Source organism: Microtus oregoni, unplaced genomic scaffold (assembly GCF_018167655.1).
Source record: "Microtus oregoni isolate MIOR12 unplaced genomic scaffold, Mior012 000109F_ref0000275, whole genome shotgun sequence".
Classification (NCBI taxonomy): domain Eukaryota; kingdom Metazoa; phylum Chordata; class Mammalia; order Rodentia; family Cricetidae; genus Microtus; species Microtus oregoni.
In genome coordinates, this window is record NW_024544727.1 from 1,491,876 (window position 1) to 1,506,554 (window position 14,679).

Here is a 14,679-nt window from a genome sequence, read left to right on the forward strand (position 1 = left end):
CAAGTGAACACACCTATGCATAAGTGTGTGTGCACACACACTCACACTCACACTCATTCAAAGCAACTCTGCAACCTCAGAGAACGAACTGAACTTGGCAAGCCCAGTGCTTGACCATTCATCTTTTATTGAAAATGGTGCTAAAGCCGTGAGCACGCTCACTTCCCATGGGCGTCCCTCACAAGGGACACCGTGGCTACTGGGAGCACAGACTCCTTCAGAAGCATCGTCTCTGGACCACAGATGCCCCAAACTCCTTGAAGTCTGCAGCGGTGATCCACATCTGCTTAAAGCTGCTCAAAGAGGTGACAATGGAGGCTCCGATCCATGTGGAGAACCAGCGATCAGGGGGTGCTGTGATCTTGATGGGGACTCCCTTGGAAACCAGCTGCTCCAGCTCCCTCAAAAGCCTGTCATCCAACCCCTGAAACAGCGTGGAGCCCCCTGACAGGACAATCTCCGCATAGAGGATCTTCTGTATATCAGCATCACACTTGGCTATGCTGTTGGATGCCATCTGCGCCAGCCCCGGGCCATGGGTGCCCAGGTGGTCTGGAGAGAACAGGACCTCAGGAGCCTGGTACAGCTGGTCTCCGATGTAGATGACATTCCCATCGGGCAGTTTGTACTCCCTCAAGACGTCTTCCTCCCGCCGAGAGAGTTCCTCCTCAGGCTCCAGAGCCACGTAGCATAGTTTCTCCTTGATGTCATCTATCAGGGCCTTCTCCAGTGGGCATGGAAAGGCCCTCCTGCTGGCCAGGAGGAGCCGGGTAAGGAGCTCCGTGATGTCTCTGCCAGCCACGTAAAGTTTGCTGACTGCATGAGGCAAGGAGTAACCCTCAAAGACAGGGACAGTGCAGGTGACCCCATCTCCGCTGTCCACCACCAGACCTGTGACACAGGCAGAGGCATAGAGCGCCAACACAGCCTGGTCTGAGAGATAGAAGGCGGGCACTTCGAAGGTCTCAAACATCATCTCCGCCGTCTTCTCCCTATTCTCCCTCGGGTTCAGGGAGGGCTCCGTCATGAGCACTGGTCGTTCACTGGGCTTCACACCCAGTTCCCATTCGAAGAGATGTCTCCAGAGCTTCTCCATATCATCCCAGCTTGTGACCAGACCCCGCTCAATGGGGGAATGCAGGCGCAGGGCTTCCTGTTTGTAGAGGGCTTCCTCTCCAACAAAATACTTCTTCTGATTGGCTCCCATTGGGGGCATCTTGAACTTTGGGTACCCCACAATGGAGCTGGTGACATGACGGGGCCCAATCTCCCCAGACAGTCCTGCCTTACAGAGCCCAGATCCATTGTCGAAAATCACGGCAGGAAAATCTAGAGCTTGTGGGTTAAACATGTCTGCACTCAAACCCTTCTGAGTGACGCCGAGAGAGAGGCAGATGAGCCTTCTCGGGCCAGTTCGTGTCACAATAGGTTTCCCTGGACGTCCACAGGATTCCAGGGTTCCCAGAGGTCTCCCAGGCACAGCTAGCAGACTGACCCCAGTGCCCAGGAACCCTCCATCATCCTTGGTGACCTGAACTCCTCTCAGGTGGCCTTGACCTACAAGGCCTTTTCAAGGGTGCTTGACAGATATGTAACAATCCGGATGAACTAACAACTGTACTCAGTGAGGGTCAGAGCCTTTGGTGGGGCTCTGAACCCCTGTATACCGTGAAGGATGAGGTAAACAGAAAGAACCCTGGGTGAGATTGAGAGGCCTCATTTCAGAACAGGGCAGCCTGAGGGCACTGCCTTGTACAGGAAGACGACTCTTCACTTCCCAGGCTCAAGGGACAATGTCTAGCAGACCCTCTAAACATTGCTTTTTGAATATATACTCTTCCGGGGAGCTCTCAGAAATGTCTCCTCACTTTGTCTTATTGACTCTGCTTCCCTGTCCCCATTCCAGTCCAGGTCAGGAGCCTTCATCTCTCTCTCTACACCCTAAGGTGCCCACGAGCCATCTCTAGTTCATTTAATTATCGGCTCACACAGAGGTGGCTTCTCTGGAGTTGGGGACACCTGTGTGTCTAGGAAAGGCATAGACATTGAAGGGGGCTCACAAAAAAGAGCTGGGGCTACAGAACAAGACTGGGAAGGAAGCTGGAAGCCACCTGATGAGGCCTCAGACACATACACAAGCTCATGCTGTCTCTGAGACCTGACTTGACACTCAACTCAGGAGAAAAATAAAAGAGGGTTGACCCCGGGCACAACTTCCCTGTCCCCTGATGATAGGGAGGGCCTCAGAAAGGTGGCTTCATCTGGTGTTCCCGTCCATCATGTGCAAAGGCACAGGTAAGCCAGTTGCCTCCTCCATCCAGAAAGTTCTGTCAGAGAATAACCTCCTGGTACCACGCCCTTCCTAGAGCCTGGGGTCTTTATGCCCAGAGCACCCTCTATGCCCTACTGACCCTGCGGATATTTCAGCAGGCATTACTCTGTCACAAGGCTGTGCCATTCAGACACATGATGTAGACATATGGACAGAGTGGGCGGTCTGAGGGCTCACATGAAGATGTGCAGGAGATAGGTTGATGAGAGTTAGCAGTGTGGGTGTGTACTGAAGATGCAGCTTTCCCAGTGTCACTGAGCCTTGCAGGGGTGTCGAAAATGTGGTGGTCACTAGAGGCTTTGCCTCAAAGGACCCCTAGGGGAAACAAACACAGAACGGGCTGAGGTGGAGCAGAGAGAGCGCTTCACTCTTTGCTAAGCCATTTGCCACGTGCAGCATCTCGATGGCGGCTTATAACCATCTCTGCCCTATACCTACCCAGACCACAATGGGCCAGGGACCCAGGTCAGACATAAGCATAGGTCCTATGGCCATCCATGCTCTGAAATGCCTAGGTCAGGCCCCTGATAGATGCCCAGGCCCCAAAACAGTAGGTTCCCACAGAGATTGCAAAGCCAGATCCTGAAGTCTTCAGACAAGGTCTCTGTCAGGGGTCGAGAACACCTTGGGCACTGCATTCTGTGAGGGCCATATTGCCCCAGTGAGACAAAGGGCCTATTCAGCAATAGTATGTCCTGCCTATGCAAGGCCCCTTCTGTCCTGTGCCCAGCCAGGAAGCCTTGACCTTGTAATGGCCCCCAGTGGCCATGACTGTTGGACTGACCATGTCCTCTACCTAAACCCAATTCTGTGTAATCCACTCGTTTGCTTTTGTTGCTGAATCGCCAAGACGTAAAGTTCCTATTTTGCTTCCCGGCTGCTGGGGGGTGGGGGTGGAATGATGCCACTTGGGGTTCCATCCTGCTTACATCACAAAAGCCCCATGTGTTCATCTCTCAGGCGCTGCCTGAATGCTGGAGCCTGGCTGACTGATCATCTTTCCTGGATTTTATGTTGGAGTCCAGAAAGGGCGTGGCCCAACCCAGAGCATGGCACAGGTTCAGCACTCTATTCCAACACCAGTGCCTAACTGGGTGAAAGACAAAGAATTAGGGGGCTTCTGAAGAGCCTGCCGTGGAGGAGCCAAGGGCATCCCCTCGAGTATCCACATGGCCATTGGAAATAAAAATGGGTAGGTTTATGAGCCATAGCCTCTGAACGTGATGTTGGGCTGGTTTGGAGCTGCCCCAGGGCAGAAATTCCATGTGCTTCTCAGGTGCTGGGAACCTCCTCAGCCCTCTTTAGAATCCTGAGTCCTAGGGTTGGTATGTCTCGGAAGTACCGTGTGTACCTTAGCGTGGCTGCGACCTTCGATTCTTCTTCTCACTGCAAATATGTGTTACCACTAAGAAAGAAACATTTGGTAGCTGGCTAGCAGTGCAGTTTCAGGGGGCAGCCACAGTGAGGGTGTGTTTGCCATTAACATGGAATCTCTCCTCTCCCGGCTTCAATTAGAAGCTGCCTGGGTTTGTTGCCCCTACCCTAAGCCAGCCAAGCCTCATAAATTGCTTGAACAAGTTTATGGACAAACTGGCTGTAACACCATCCCCCTCACCAGTGCTCACCCTGGAGGGCCACTGTTCTCTTTCCATTCAGCAAACACGCCCTTGTTTCTGCTCTACTGTGTGTAGCGCCGGGCATCTTCTCCGGCTCCCATGTGACCCCACTTCCTATTTTAAGGTCGTGGTGGGAGGTGGGCAGGTCATGGGATATCTGGGAAAATGCTAGGTATTCACATGGGATGGATAGCCACGTAGCTGCCCACTACCCTGCCTTCCCACCAGCCTGTCTTGAAGTGCCTGGGTCCCCCGAGCCCTGGGAGAGGCCTACCAGTCTCCTCTCCTCATCCTCATTCTTCTCCTCCTCATCATCATCATCCTAATCTTAATTATCTGTGGTTTCATCTATCTCTAGTGCCCAGAGCCCCAGTCAATTAGTGACCACCAGACTGCACTCTGGTGCCAACCTAATATCTGGTGGCCAGATCCTCTTGCAGAGGGAATGGTCCACATGTCAGCAGCCTAAAGGAGCAGGGTGGCCCTTCAGACGGCAGGATGCACACTGTCATTATAAGATCTGTGGTGTCTAAGGGGTCTTGGACTATACACAACTCCCAGAAGGCTACTTTCCCACTTTGTGCTCTGGGTGCTCCCAAATGGCCCCAGACTCAGAGCATGTGCCCTAGCAACTGAGTCTCAGAGGTGCAACTAGCATCATCTATGCACTTATCCATCTGCCCATCTTCCTGTCAACCCTTCCATCCACCCTCCCACTCACCTACCCATCATCCATCCATCATCTACCTATCCTTTTATCCACCTACTTACCTACCCATAAACCCTTTCATCTGCTCATCCATCCCTCATTCATTCACCCATCATTTTATGTACCCATCTATCCCACCCACTCATGCATGCATCATCCACCCACCCACCCATCAATCCTTTCATCCTTCCATCCACCCATCCATCCATCCACCCATCCATCCACCCATCCACCCGTATCTATCCATCCACCCATCCACCCACCCATCCACCCACCCATCCATCCATCCTTTCATCCTTCCATCCATCCACCCATCCATCCATCCGTCCATCCACCCATCCATCCATCCACCCATCCATCCATCCATCCGTCCATCCACCCATCCATCCATCCACCCATTCATCCTTCCATCCACCCATCCACCCATCCATCCATCTATCCCTCCATCCTACCTTCCTTCCATCCATCCATCCATCCATCCATCCACCCATCCATCCATCCATCCACCCACCTATTCACCCATCCACCCACCCACCCATCCATCCATCCTTCCATCCATCCATCCATCCATCCATCCATCCACTCACCCATCCATCCATCCTTCCATCCTTCCATCCACCCATCCATCCATCCACCCATCCATCCATCCACCCATTCACCTTCCATCCACCCATCCATCCATCTATCCATCCATCCTTCCTTCCATCCATCCACCCACCCACCCATCCATCCACCCATCCATCCATCCATCCATCCTTTCATCCACCCACCCACCCATCCACCCATCCATCCATCCATCCATCCACTCACCCATCCATCCATCCTTCCATCCTTCCATCCACCCATCCATCCATCCACCCATCCATCCATCCACCCATTCATCCTTCCATCCATCCACCCATCCATCCATCCTTCCATCCATCCACCCACCCATTCACCCACCCATCTATCCATCCACCCATCCTTCCTTCCATCCATCCACCCACCCATTCACCCATCCATCCACCCACCCATCCTTCCATCCATCCATCCACCCACCCATCCATCTTTCCACCCACCACCCATCCATATATCTATGACTCATCTACTCACTCATTCACCCACTTATTCATTCAAATATCCATCTTTCTACCAATTTAGACATATCATACACCGCTCCCTCTTCACCTTTCTTTCCTTCTCTCCTCCTCCTTCCTTCCCTCTTTCCTTTCTCTCTCGTTTCTTTACCTCCTTCCATCATTATTTTCCTCCATTCATCTTTCTGTTGGCCCATCTATATATCTTTCTGCTCATTCATTCCTCCTTCCTTCCCCACTAACAGAAGTCAGTGTCTCCTCTTACCTCCATTTCCCTCTTTCAAGCTTTGGCTCAAAGTCAGAGTCTGTGGGCTCCCCCTCCCGCCTGCCCAGCATCAAGAACCCTCCATACTTCAATGTCCCTCACACCCTGTGGGATCAAAGAAGATACTCAGACCACACCTTCTCATGGAACTGGATGGGTAGCCCTCACCACCTGCAGTCAGTCAGCCTGTCCTCCCTACCACATAGACCGAGAGGGAGGACTTCATATTTGATTGTCATTAGAGAGCCAAAGAAGAGTCCTTTATTGCACATGTCCACTGTTCCTGTGGGGCTCTACGGACGCGCCTTTGGGTAGACCAAGGAGATCGGGCCTTTCCCAGTTCTTGGAAGAGCAGTCTGAGGCCAGTTGGCCCTTCCTGGCTACATATCACTCGTCCTCATGTGACCTAATCCCGTGTATAAGCTACTCAACCTCCTACACGCACTGCCTGAGCTCAGGAATACCTGTAGCGTCCTCAGGGGAGGTGCTCCACTGCCGGCTGTCTGCACTCCAGCCACCCCCCCCCAATCTGGCCCATCCTCTGCATAAGAACTCCCATACTGAGCTTGATCTCTGGGCAATTAGCCTCACCTGTGCGCTTTTGGGTGGCTTGTGTGTCATTTATCAGAACTTTGAAAGAAGTATACGTGCCAGAGTGGGGGTTCTATTCTCTCTCAACAGGATGAACACCACCAGACATGGACCTTTCCCACTAACATGTGTGGCTGGAAACCCACACTGGTGTTTAGGTCTTCCAAATGGTATTAAAATGGGCTGTAGCAGGTTTGGGAGTCTCCAGAGTTGTGAGGTTTCTGGTTAAATTGCAGCCGAGCTAAGGTCTCACTAAGGTCTCACCTGAAGGCTCAATGGGGTGAATTCAGCTCCCACATGAACCCTGTCCCTTGCTATTTTGAACTGTACTGGACGGCTTCATCAAACAGAACCTGATTTACCTTGGGGATAGAGGGGAGGGAGACAGACAGACAGACAGACAGACAGACGAGACTCAAATGGAAGCTAGTGTTTTCATTGCCTTATCTCCAAAGGGACCCACCCATCATTTGTGAAAGCCAGCTGTCAGTTCAGCCCATACTATGAGGTCAGGGCTACACAACAGAGGTGGAACCACAGGTCTCCCAGACTCTACCATCCAATCAGAACCCCTCATTTCTTCCCCTGCCATGAGCTCACACCATTCTCCATTCGTAGTGCCCACTCTCTGGGCCCCGTGTCCCTGGAGACAAATGCACATGGCTTTGCAGAGTACGTGCCCCTTGAGTAGAGCGACTTGGCAGGGAAACACCTAGACAGTCCTTGAGGATTTCTCCCTTGGTCTCACCATGTAAACGGCTATCGCTACTGCTGCCCAGTTCTTGGTCAAAATGTCATGACCTAACCCAGAGGAGGGTTTTCCTCTCAGCACCCAGCACTCACAGCCTGCCTGCCTCAGTTCTGTCTACACAAGTCCTCTTCCCTTCTCAGCTCAGTATCCCTGCCTCCCTGGCCTCAGCTATGTTTGTAGAGGCCCTCAGTTCAGGACACCACTGCCTCCTTGGCCTGGCCTATATCTGTGGGACTTCCCCCTCGGGTCTTCAGCTCAAGGTGTCCCTGTATCCCTGGCCCCAGCTCTCCCTGCGGGATTCCTCCCTTCCCTCCCTTTCCAAACTTAAGACAGCTAGGGCAGCCCGAAATACAGAACTGCTAAATCCCAGAGGAGCTGTGTGCCTTGACCCTCTAAGCTACAAAAAGAATTTTTCGCCCCCTGCTGGTGCCCATGCGTAACTACCGCAAGGTCTAGGGGTGGGAGAATTGCAGAGTCTCTGACAGGAGACTTTGTTCATTTCTGGGCAAGGCAGGACACTAGTAGAGAGAAAAAGAAATCAATGTTTGCTAAATAAGGGGAAAGCATCACCCTGTCTGCGTGGAAAAGAGGTCTGTTTACAAATGTATTACGGTGATTACCCAGAGGAGAGCCCCACCGAGATAGCCGTCCTTTCCCCAGAGTTCCGTGGAGCACGTGTTAATGTGCTCCCTCCAATCAAACATGGCCAGGCTTTGGGTTTTAAATAGTTTATAGCATTTCAGATGCGGCTTCGAAGTCAGGTAGTCCCTGGAGAGGCCTAACAGACTTCTACACTTAGCCAGTGATGAATAACCAAGAGAGCTCAGGGCCCGGAAGGATTCCAGATTTAATTCAAATAATTTAAAATCCAATGTTGAAAGAGCTCTTTGCATTCATGGGCCATACCCATTTCCAGCTGCAGAAAGAGGAGGCTTTGTGTCTGAAGCTGAGGTAGGAGCATTAACTGTCTTACCATGTGCCTGGCCCTTCCAGCCAGCACACCAACATTTTTCATGTTACAAATAGCAGGCTGTGATCCCGAAAGCCAGACATGACGAGGGGGAAAGATTTATCATGGCCGTGGAGTCTTAGCTCCAGGTGGAAGGATTTTGTCCATGTCCACGGTGAGGTTGCTGCCTAACCAGTCCTGCCAAGAGGAGATGGAGCACCCTGGCCCACTGGGCACAGCCTGGGAGGCCCTAAGGAAGTTCAGAAAGCTGGATGCAGAGCCAAACACTCTCACCCATGCTTGGCTGCACCATGAGCAAGTTCTGTGTGTGGGTCTGGAAGAGGGGAGAGTGTGCCAGGTGGCGATGCTCTGAGACTCCGATAGACAGAATACCAGTTTCTGTGACCACATGACTATAGAAGGATCTGCTAAGGGTGAAAGTCAGGCCCATGGCCCCTCTGGCTGGTAGGTATGCCCAGGCTGGCCAAGACCCCTAGGAGGAGGGATCGCCAATGCCACCTGCTGCCTTCTTGTCTGGTCTTCTCAGACTAGAAGGATGGACTTGAGTCTCAAGAGACTGATCTTGGATGTGGTGCGGGCAAAGACTGGCTCGGGCTGAGTTTTGGGGAGCAGGCTGCACCCACTTCCCCCCAGTGCACTCACACAGACTCGTAACACTCGGAATCTCAAGGCACACATTTAGTTATCAACAGGGTCTTGGCAGATATTACTAGGTAAGCTGAAGTTAAGGATACTAAATTAGGGTGGGCCTCAATACTATCTCTGGCACCCTCAGTAGAGAGGAGAGATGGGGAAGGTGTGACCACACAGGTGGACGGACTGTGTCCACAAAAAAAGATGTGTGACCTTTGTTTCCGTGCTGTTCCACTCTGGTCTCTTGTTGTAGTGGTTACAGAAGCTGACGTTCTGTCAACCAGATTCTCAGAACATGGCCGGCTCTTAAGTCTCGGAGCCAACTGCACAAAGGAATGAGCACACATATCAGTCTATACGAAGAACCCCCCCTCTTCTTTGCCCTTCTGGGTGAATTCGGGGAGGCCCTTGGGTGCTCAGATGTCTTCACGGTGTCTTCACTGTGGTCTCCATCTCTGGACATGAAGCCACAGCCACCAGCCCATCTTTCAAAATTCATCATCTCCTCTCACCCTGACATCTGAGAAAATCCACAGAACCCTAAGTTAACCAAAAAGCAACATCTCACTCCAGAGTCTGTGCCAGCTTGGGTGGCTAGGCCTTTAGAGGGGCTTTGGCAATGTGTGGAGGCCAGCGGGTGCTGTGTACAGTGACAGAGACTTCAACAAGCAAAATCGTTTCACTGCCTCTCCCCGAGAAAGTCCTCAGCAAAGTATACCTTAGCCAGAGCTGCATTTTAAGGACAACAGACTCGGGATTTGAAAGAATAAGCACACAACATTGAGCTCAAAATGAGGTGCTTGGGGCTCCTACCAGCTCCCAAGGACCTGCCACTTGCAGAGACCTTGGTTCTGCTGAGCTTAGAGTCATGTGACAGAGGCAGCCATCTGAGGGGATTAAGATCCCTGCTCCAAAGCTCACCCATTGATTGTGAGGACAAGGGTTATGTCTTGCAGCCTCATGTCACCAATTTCTTTGGCCCAGTCCTTTGGGTCCTCCAGGAGAGCAGTTAAGGGCTGATGCCTAGCAGCTGGCCTAGACTCCCAACAGTCCCCTGAATGTGGATATAGAAAGTGTGGGACCAGTTCGAGGCTTCTGCAACCCCAGGCACATCTCAGCACCCTGCACCTGCATGCTTGTCTCCATGAAGTCTCTTGGAACCCAAGGTAGCCAGTGTCACATCCTTCAACACTCTGAAGGACTGTGCACAAGCTTCTGCTCACACTCTATTGGTCAGAACTAGTCACATGGCCAGCCCACCTACATGAGATCCTGGATTCAGAAAGCACAGGGACCATGCCTCCTGAGCAGTGTTTGGCTTGTCACCCAGCTCCCCTAGGACCATGGGACATCTGTATATCTGAGCTTCACCTGCTCAAGCCAATGCAGAGGGTACAATGCTACTGCCCAGACAGGTGGCCTCAACCCCATTGCCCCTCCCTGTCCTACCCATCTCTCTCCCACTGCTCACGCCATGGATTCCTGAAAGAAAGGCAATTGCACTACAAACTTGGCTTGGCTTTCTGTGCAAGCCAAAACAAGGCTGCTACTCTCTTCTTCCTCAAACCAGACCTCCCAGACGGGAGCCAGAGACATTCCCAGTTGTCAGAGCTTCGAGTCTCATGCTGGTTATAAACCTACCAGATTGTGAGCCACAATGACGATTAATGTGTAGCCCAGGCCTGAGAGGAAAATGTCAAAAGTCAAAGAGGGGTGGAAAATGGGCATGTAAGTGGCCTGGGGAAATGGAAAAGCCAAGTGGGATAGGCGACCTAGCGTCTGTCTTCAGCCCCTCAGGTTTGGGCAAACTTCATCACTAAAGCAGGTATGGTGGCAGCATTCGAACCCACGAAGTTCACAGCCTGGAGCTTCCTCCCGTCTCTGGATGTCCCACCTCCCCACGTCACACACAGACCTGCTGCGTCATAACTCCAGCTCTCAGAGATGGCACCTAGATGCTCGGTCCATGCTGGTTCCTGACCTGGGCTGGCATATATTCTGGGTAACGCGACAGAGATGATGGACGTGGCAGAAAGTGTGGCCGCAGGTGTGTGGCTATGGACTCCCTGGCTCTTCACAGCCACGTTCAGAATCAGCCAGGCGGGTGGAGCGTGGGATAGAATGCAGGCCATGATCACCATCGTCCCCAATGACCCACTGTGGGACTGCATCTGCCTACCCTAACACCGTGTCTATGTGGTGGCCAGGTCTTTATCTGAGGACCACAGGAGGACCACTCCATCTTGTCATCATTGCCTCTCCTACATCAGGAGAGCAGCAGGTGCAGATGGAGCAAACCTGGTAGGGTTTGTTGACCTCGGTCACCAAGGTGGAACTGAACTGTTGCTGCAAAGCAGGAAGGGGAAATCCCTGTGTCATGTGACTCCCCGGGCACCTCTCGATACTCAGTGCTCTGATGTGCCTTGCTGAGGTATGATGACGAGGACTCGGGCTTCCCACTGGTCCAGCCAGCCAGGAGTGTGGCATGAGAGTAACTAGGCATATTGTTTCCTTGTGTTGTTGCTGGGACAAAATACACTGCCACGGTATCTTGTGGCAGGCTTGCCCTTGGCTGACAGTTTAGGGAGTTGCCATGGATCACGATGAGACAGGCACGGAAAGAGGCAGGAGCAGGAGGCAGCTGATTGCACCCGCAGTGAGGACGCACAGAGCCAAAGGGCAGTGGGAACTGCATTGCAAAATCTCCAGGTGCACCCCCAACGACCTGCTTCCTCCAACAGGCTCCAAATCCTAAAAGTTCCAGAACCTTCTAAAATGGCAGCACCGGCAGTGGGCCAGCTGTTCAAATACATTAGCCTCCTAGAGATATTTCACTTTCAAACCACAACACTCAGTGGTGCGGGAGCACAAGCAGTGGAGCCAGCTTCAGCGGTGGGCTCTAGATCAGCACACACCCTCTGGTAGCGAGTTTCCAGGAGCCAAGGATCCCTGGTAACATGAATATGAGCTCTCTGTATCCTTCAGACAAGGGACAGGCAATTGTGGATGTTCTTGGGGCCCCAGCCAGGGCTCTTCCTGGACCAATGACTTCATCTCCTGTTGTTGGTGTGTTGGGAGCCCATGGCTTATGGTTTCCACCTCTTGTCCACTGAGAGCTACTGTTCCGCTTGGGAAGTTATGTACCCCAGAAAGGGCACAGCCAATACCTGACTGGCTACTGAGGTACAGATAGACAGACAAATGGACAGACATTTGCTTCTGTTGTGCATGAGACCGTAAGGCTTCTCTCCCACTCTGGCCTTTCTACAGCAGCAGTTCCTGGATAAATGACTGTGCCTTGTGTCTTCAGGTCTGAGAGGAGATACGCCAGCAGCCCCTTCCTGTCGGCACAAATTTCCACAAAAATGAACTGTCAGAATAAACAGTCATAATTAATGACAGGGACTCCATGGTGATAAAAAACCAACCGTGAATCTTCACTGTGGTAGCTCTGGGATGCTCATCAGACCCCTCAAAGAAGAGGGAACGGGTGCCTCCGAGATGAAAGGGTCTAAATAACACCCGAAGTCTAACACACAGTGAGCTCCATGTCTAGGGATAGGCTTGGCTGGAAATGACGCTGATGGTAGCGTTTAGAATGGAGAGGACTCATCCTTCCAGTGCCAGCATCTACCAATCCACCTAGCAGTTATATCTCAGCAAGACCCTGTCCCTGGGACCTGAAGCTGAGCTGTGCCACACTGCTGCTCTCTAAGCTCAGAGCTGAGAAATGACTCAGTAGAGGTCCAGGGACAGGGAAAAGCAGGAAGTGAAACTGGGCACCCAGCGTCTACCATTCAGGGTTGGATAAAAGAACAATGGTATGTGATGGCCGTCCTCAGTGGTCAACTTGACTTCATCTGACGTTAACTAGAACCCCAGTTGGAGGGAAGACCCACTTCTAGTCCAGATCTTTCCAGAGGGGGGGGGGGATCCACTTCTAACTGGGGCTCCACCTTCTCTTGGAAACCTGTGTAAGGACTTGGAAGGGGGAAGCTTTTGCTCTTTGCCAACTTGTTCTCTCCTCTCCAGCCTTCCATTCCTCCTCTGGCATTCTGGCCGAGTTCTGTGGGATTCAGGTGTATACTGAAGACCAGCTGAGACATCCAGCCTGTGGACTGAACAACCACTGGATTTTGGACCTGTGCTCATAGGCAGCTATTGTTGGACAATCTGAACCACAGACTGTAAGTCATTCTTAAAAATCCCCTTTTTATATAGAGATTCATTCTACAAGTTCTGTTACTCTAGAGAACTCTGACTAATACAGATTTAGTGGTGACTTCAGGGCAAGACCCCACCCAGCTGAGCTTCCAACTTGTGAAAAGGAAGAAAAGCTTCAGCAATGAAAGAAACCATCAACAACAGAAAGCCAAGGCAGCTGTAACTGATTAAGGGGGCCATGATCCAGCCCCAGCAAGTGGCGAAATTTGGCAACTTCAGCTGTGTGGTTCTAGCTCTAGAGTCAAGGACACAAGGGGTTATAGATTCTCTCTCTGCAGCTAAGGAAAGCCACTTGGACCAGGCATGTGTCAGAGGTGTCCCTGCACGGAGGCCTAGGGAGGCCATTGCATGAAGCCATGAAGTTGAAGCCTGGATTGCCTCGGAAATCCCAAGATGTTGGAGATGCCAGAGCCATGGGATACAGGCCAAGGAGAGCTGCGAACAGGGTGTGGAACCAGGCCAAGAGAGCAGCTTCTCTGCTGTCAACAGAGCTGAGAGGAATTGGAAATCTGAAGAGCCCTTTGGCGTCAGACATGGAGATGCAGAGCTGGGAGTTCACTCAGCTGGTTCTAGGTCTTGTTTTGGTCCAGTATTTCCTCACTACGCCCCCTTTTGGAATAATATATATTCAGAGCCATTGTATGTTGAAAGTATGTGACCTACATTTTTGATTTTGATTTGACAGGAAATTACAGTTAAGAGAGATTCAGAAGAAACTTTGAACTCTGAAACCATGTTGAGATTCTGCTAGACTCTGGAGACTTCTAAAGTTGGGCTGAATACATTTAGCATTATGATCTGGCTCCAAGCCCTTGGGGGCCAGGGAGTGAACTGTGGTGGCTTGAATAAGAATCGTCCCTCTAGGTTCCTATGTTTTAATACTTAGTCATCAGAGAGTAGCACTACTTGAGAAGGACTAGGAGGTGTGGTCTTGTTGGAGGAAGTGTGTCACTGGAAGTGAGATTTGAGGTTTTAGAACTTCAAGTCAGGCCCAGAGTCTCTCTCTTCCTGCTGCCTGGATCCAGATGTAGAACTGTTAGCTCCTTCTCCAGCACCATGTCTGCCTGCTGCAGTGCCTCCCACCATGATAATGGGCTGCACCTCTGAAACCGCAAACAATCCCAAATTAATTTATGATTAATTAATTATAATTGATTACTAATTATAAATAATTAATTATAATTACATTATAAAACTCTTTTATAAGCATTGTGGTCATGGTGTCTCTTCACAGCCGTAGAACATTGACTAAGACAGGGTGTCTGTGAGTGACTGGGAATTCCTGATGCTCTGAAGATCCATGAAGTACAAGGAGGATGTATTCACTCGGACCCAGGTGTCCTGCTGGATTATGACTTCCATGAGATAAGACATGGTCCTTCCATATTATTGCATGCTTCCCTGGGCGTTGTCCCTCCAGTTTTCGCTATCACTTCCAACTTGGAAGCAGTGACTTCTGGGGTCAGCAGCACCTGTCTACTCCCAGGGCAGCGCCTTCTCACCACTCTCTTG

General features: G+C 51.5%; 1 protein-coding gene across 1 annotated transcript; it reads right to left on the minus strand.

Annotated features, from left to right (window-relative positions):
- Positions 1-217: 217 nt before the first annotated feature.
- On the minus strand, positions 218-1,351 carry LOC121443518 (actin-related protein T2-like). Its single transcript, XM_041645269.1, has one exon. The coding sequence runs from the start codon at positions 1,349-1,351 to the stop codon at positions 218-220; it is 1,134 nt and encodes a 377-aa protein (XP_041501203.1).
- Positions 1,352-14,679: the final 13,328 nt, after the last annotated feature.

Coding starts and splice junctions, on each gene's coding strand:
- LOC121443518 (XM_041645269.1), bottom strand. CDS start 1,351: ATGTTTAACCCACAAGCTCTAGATTTTCCTGCCGTGATTTTCGACAAT.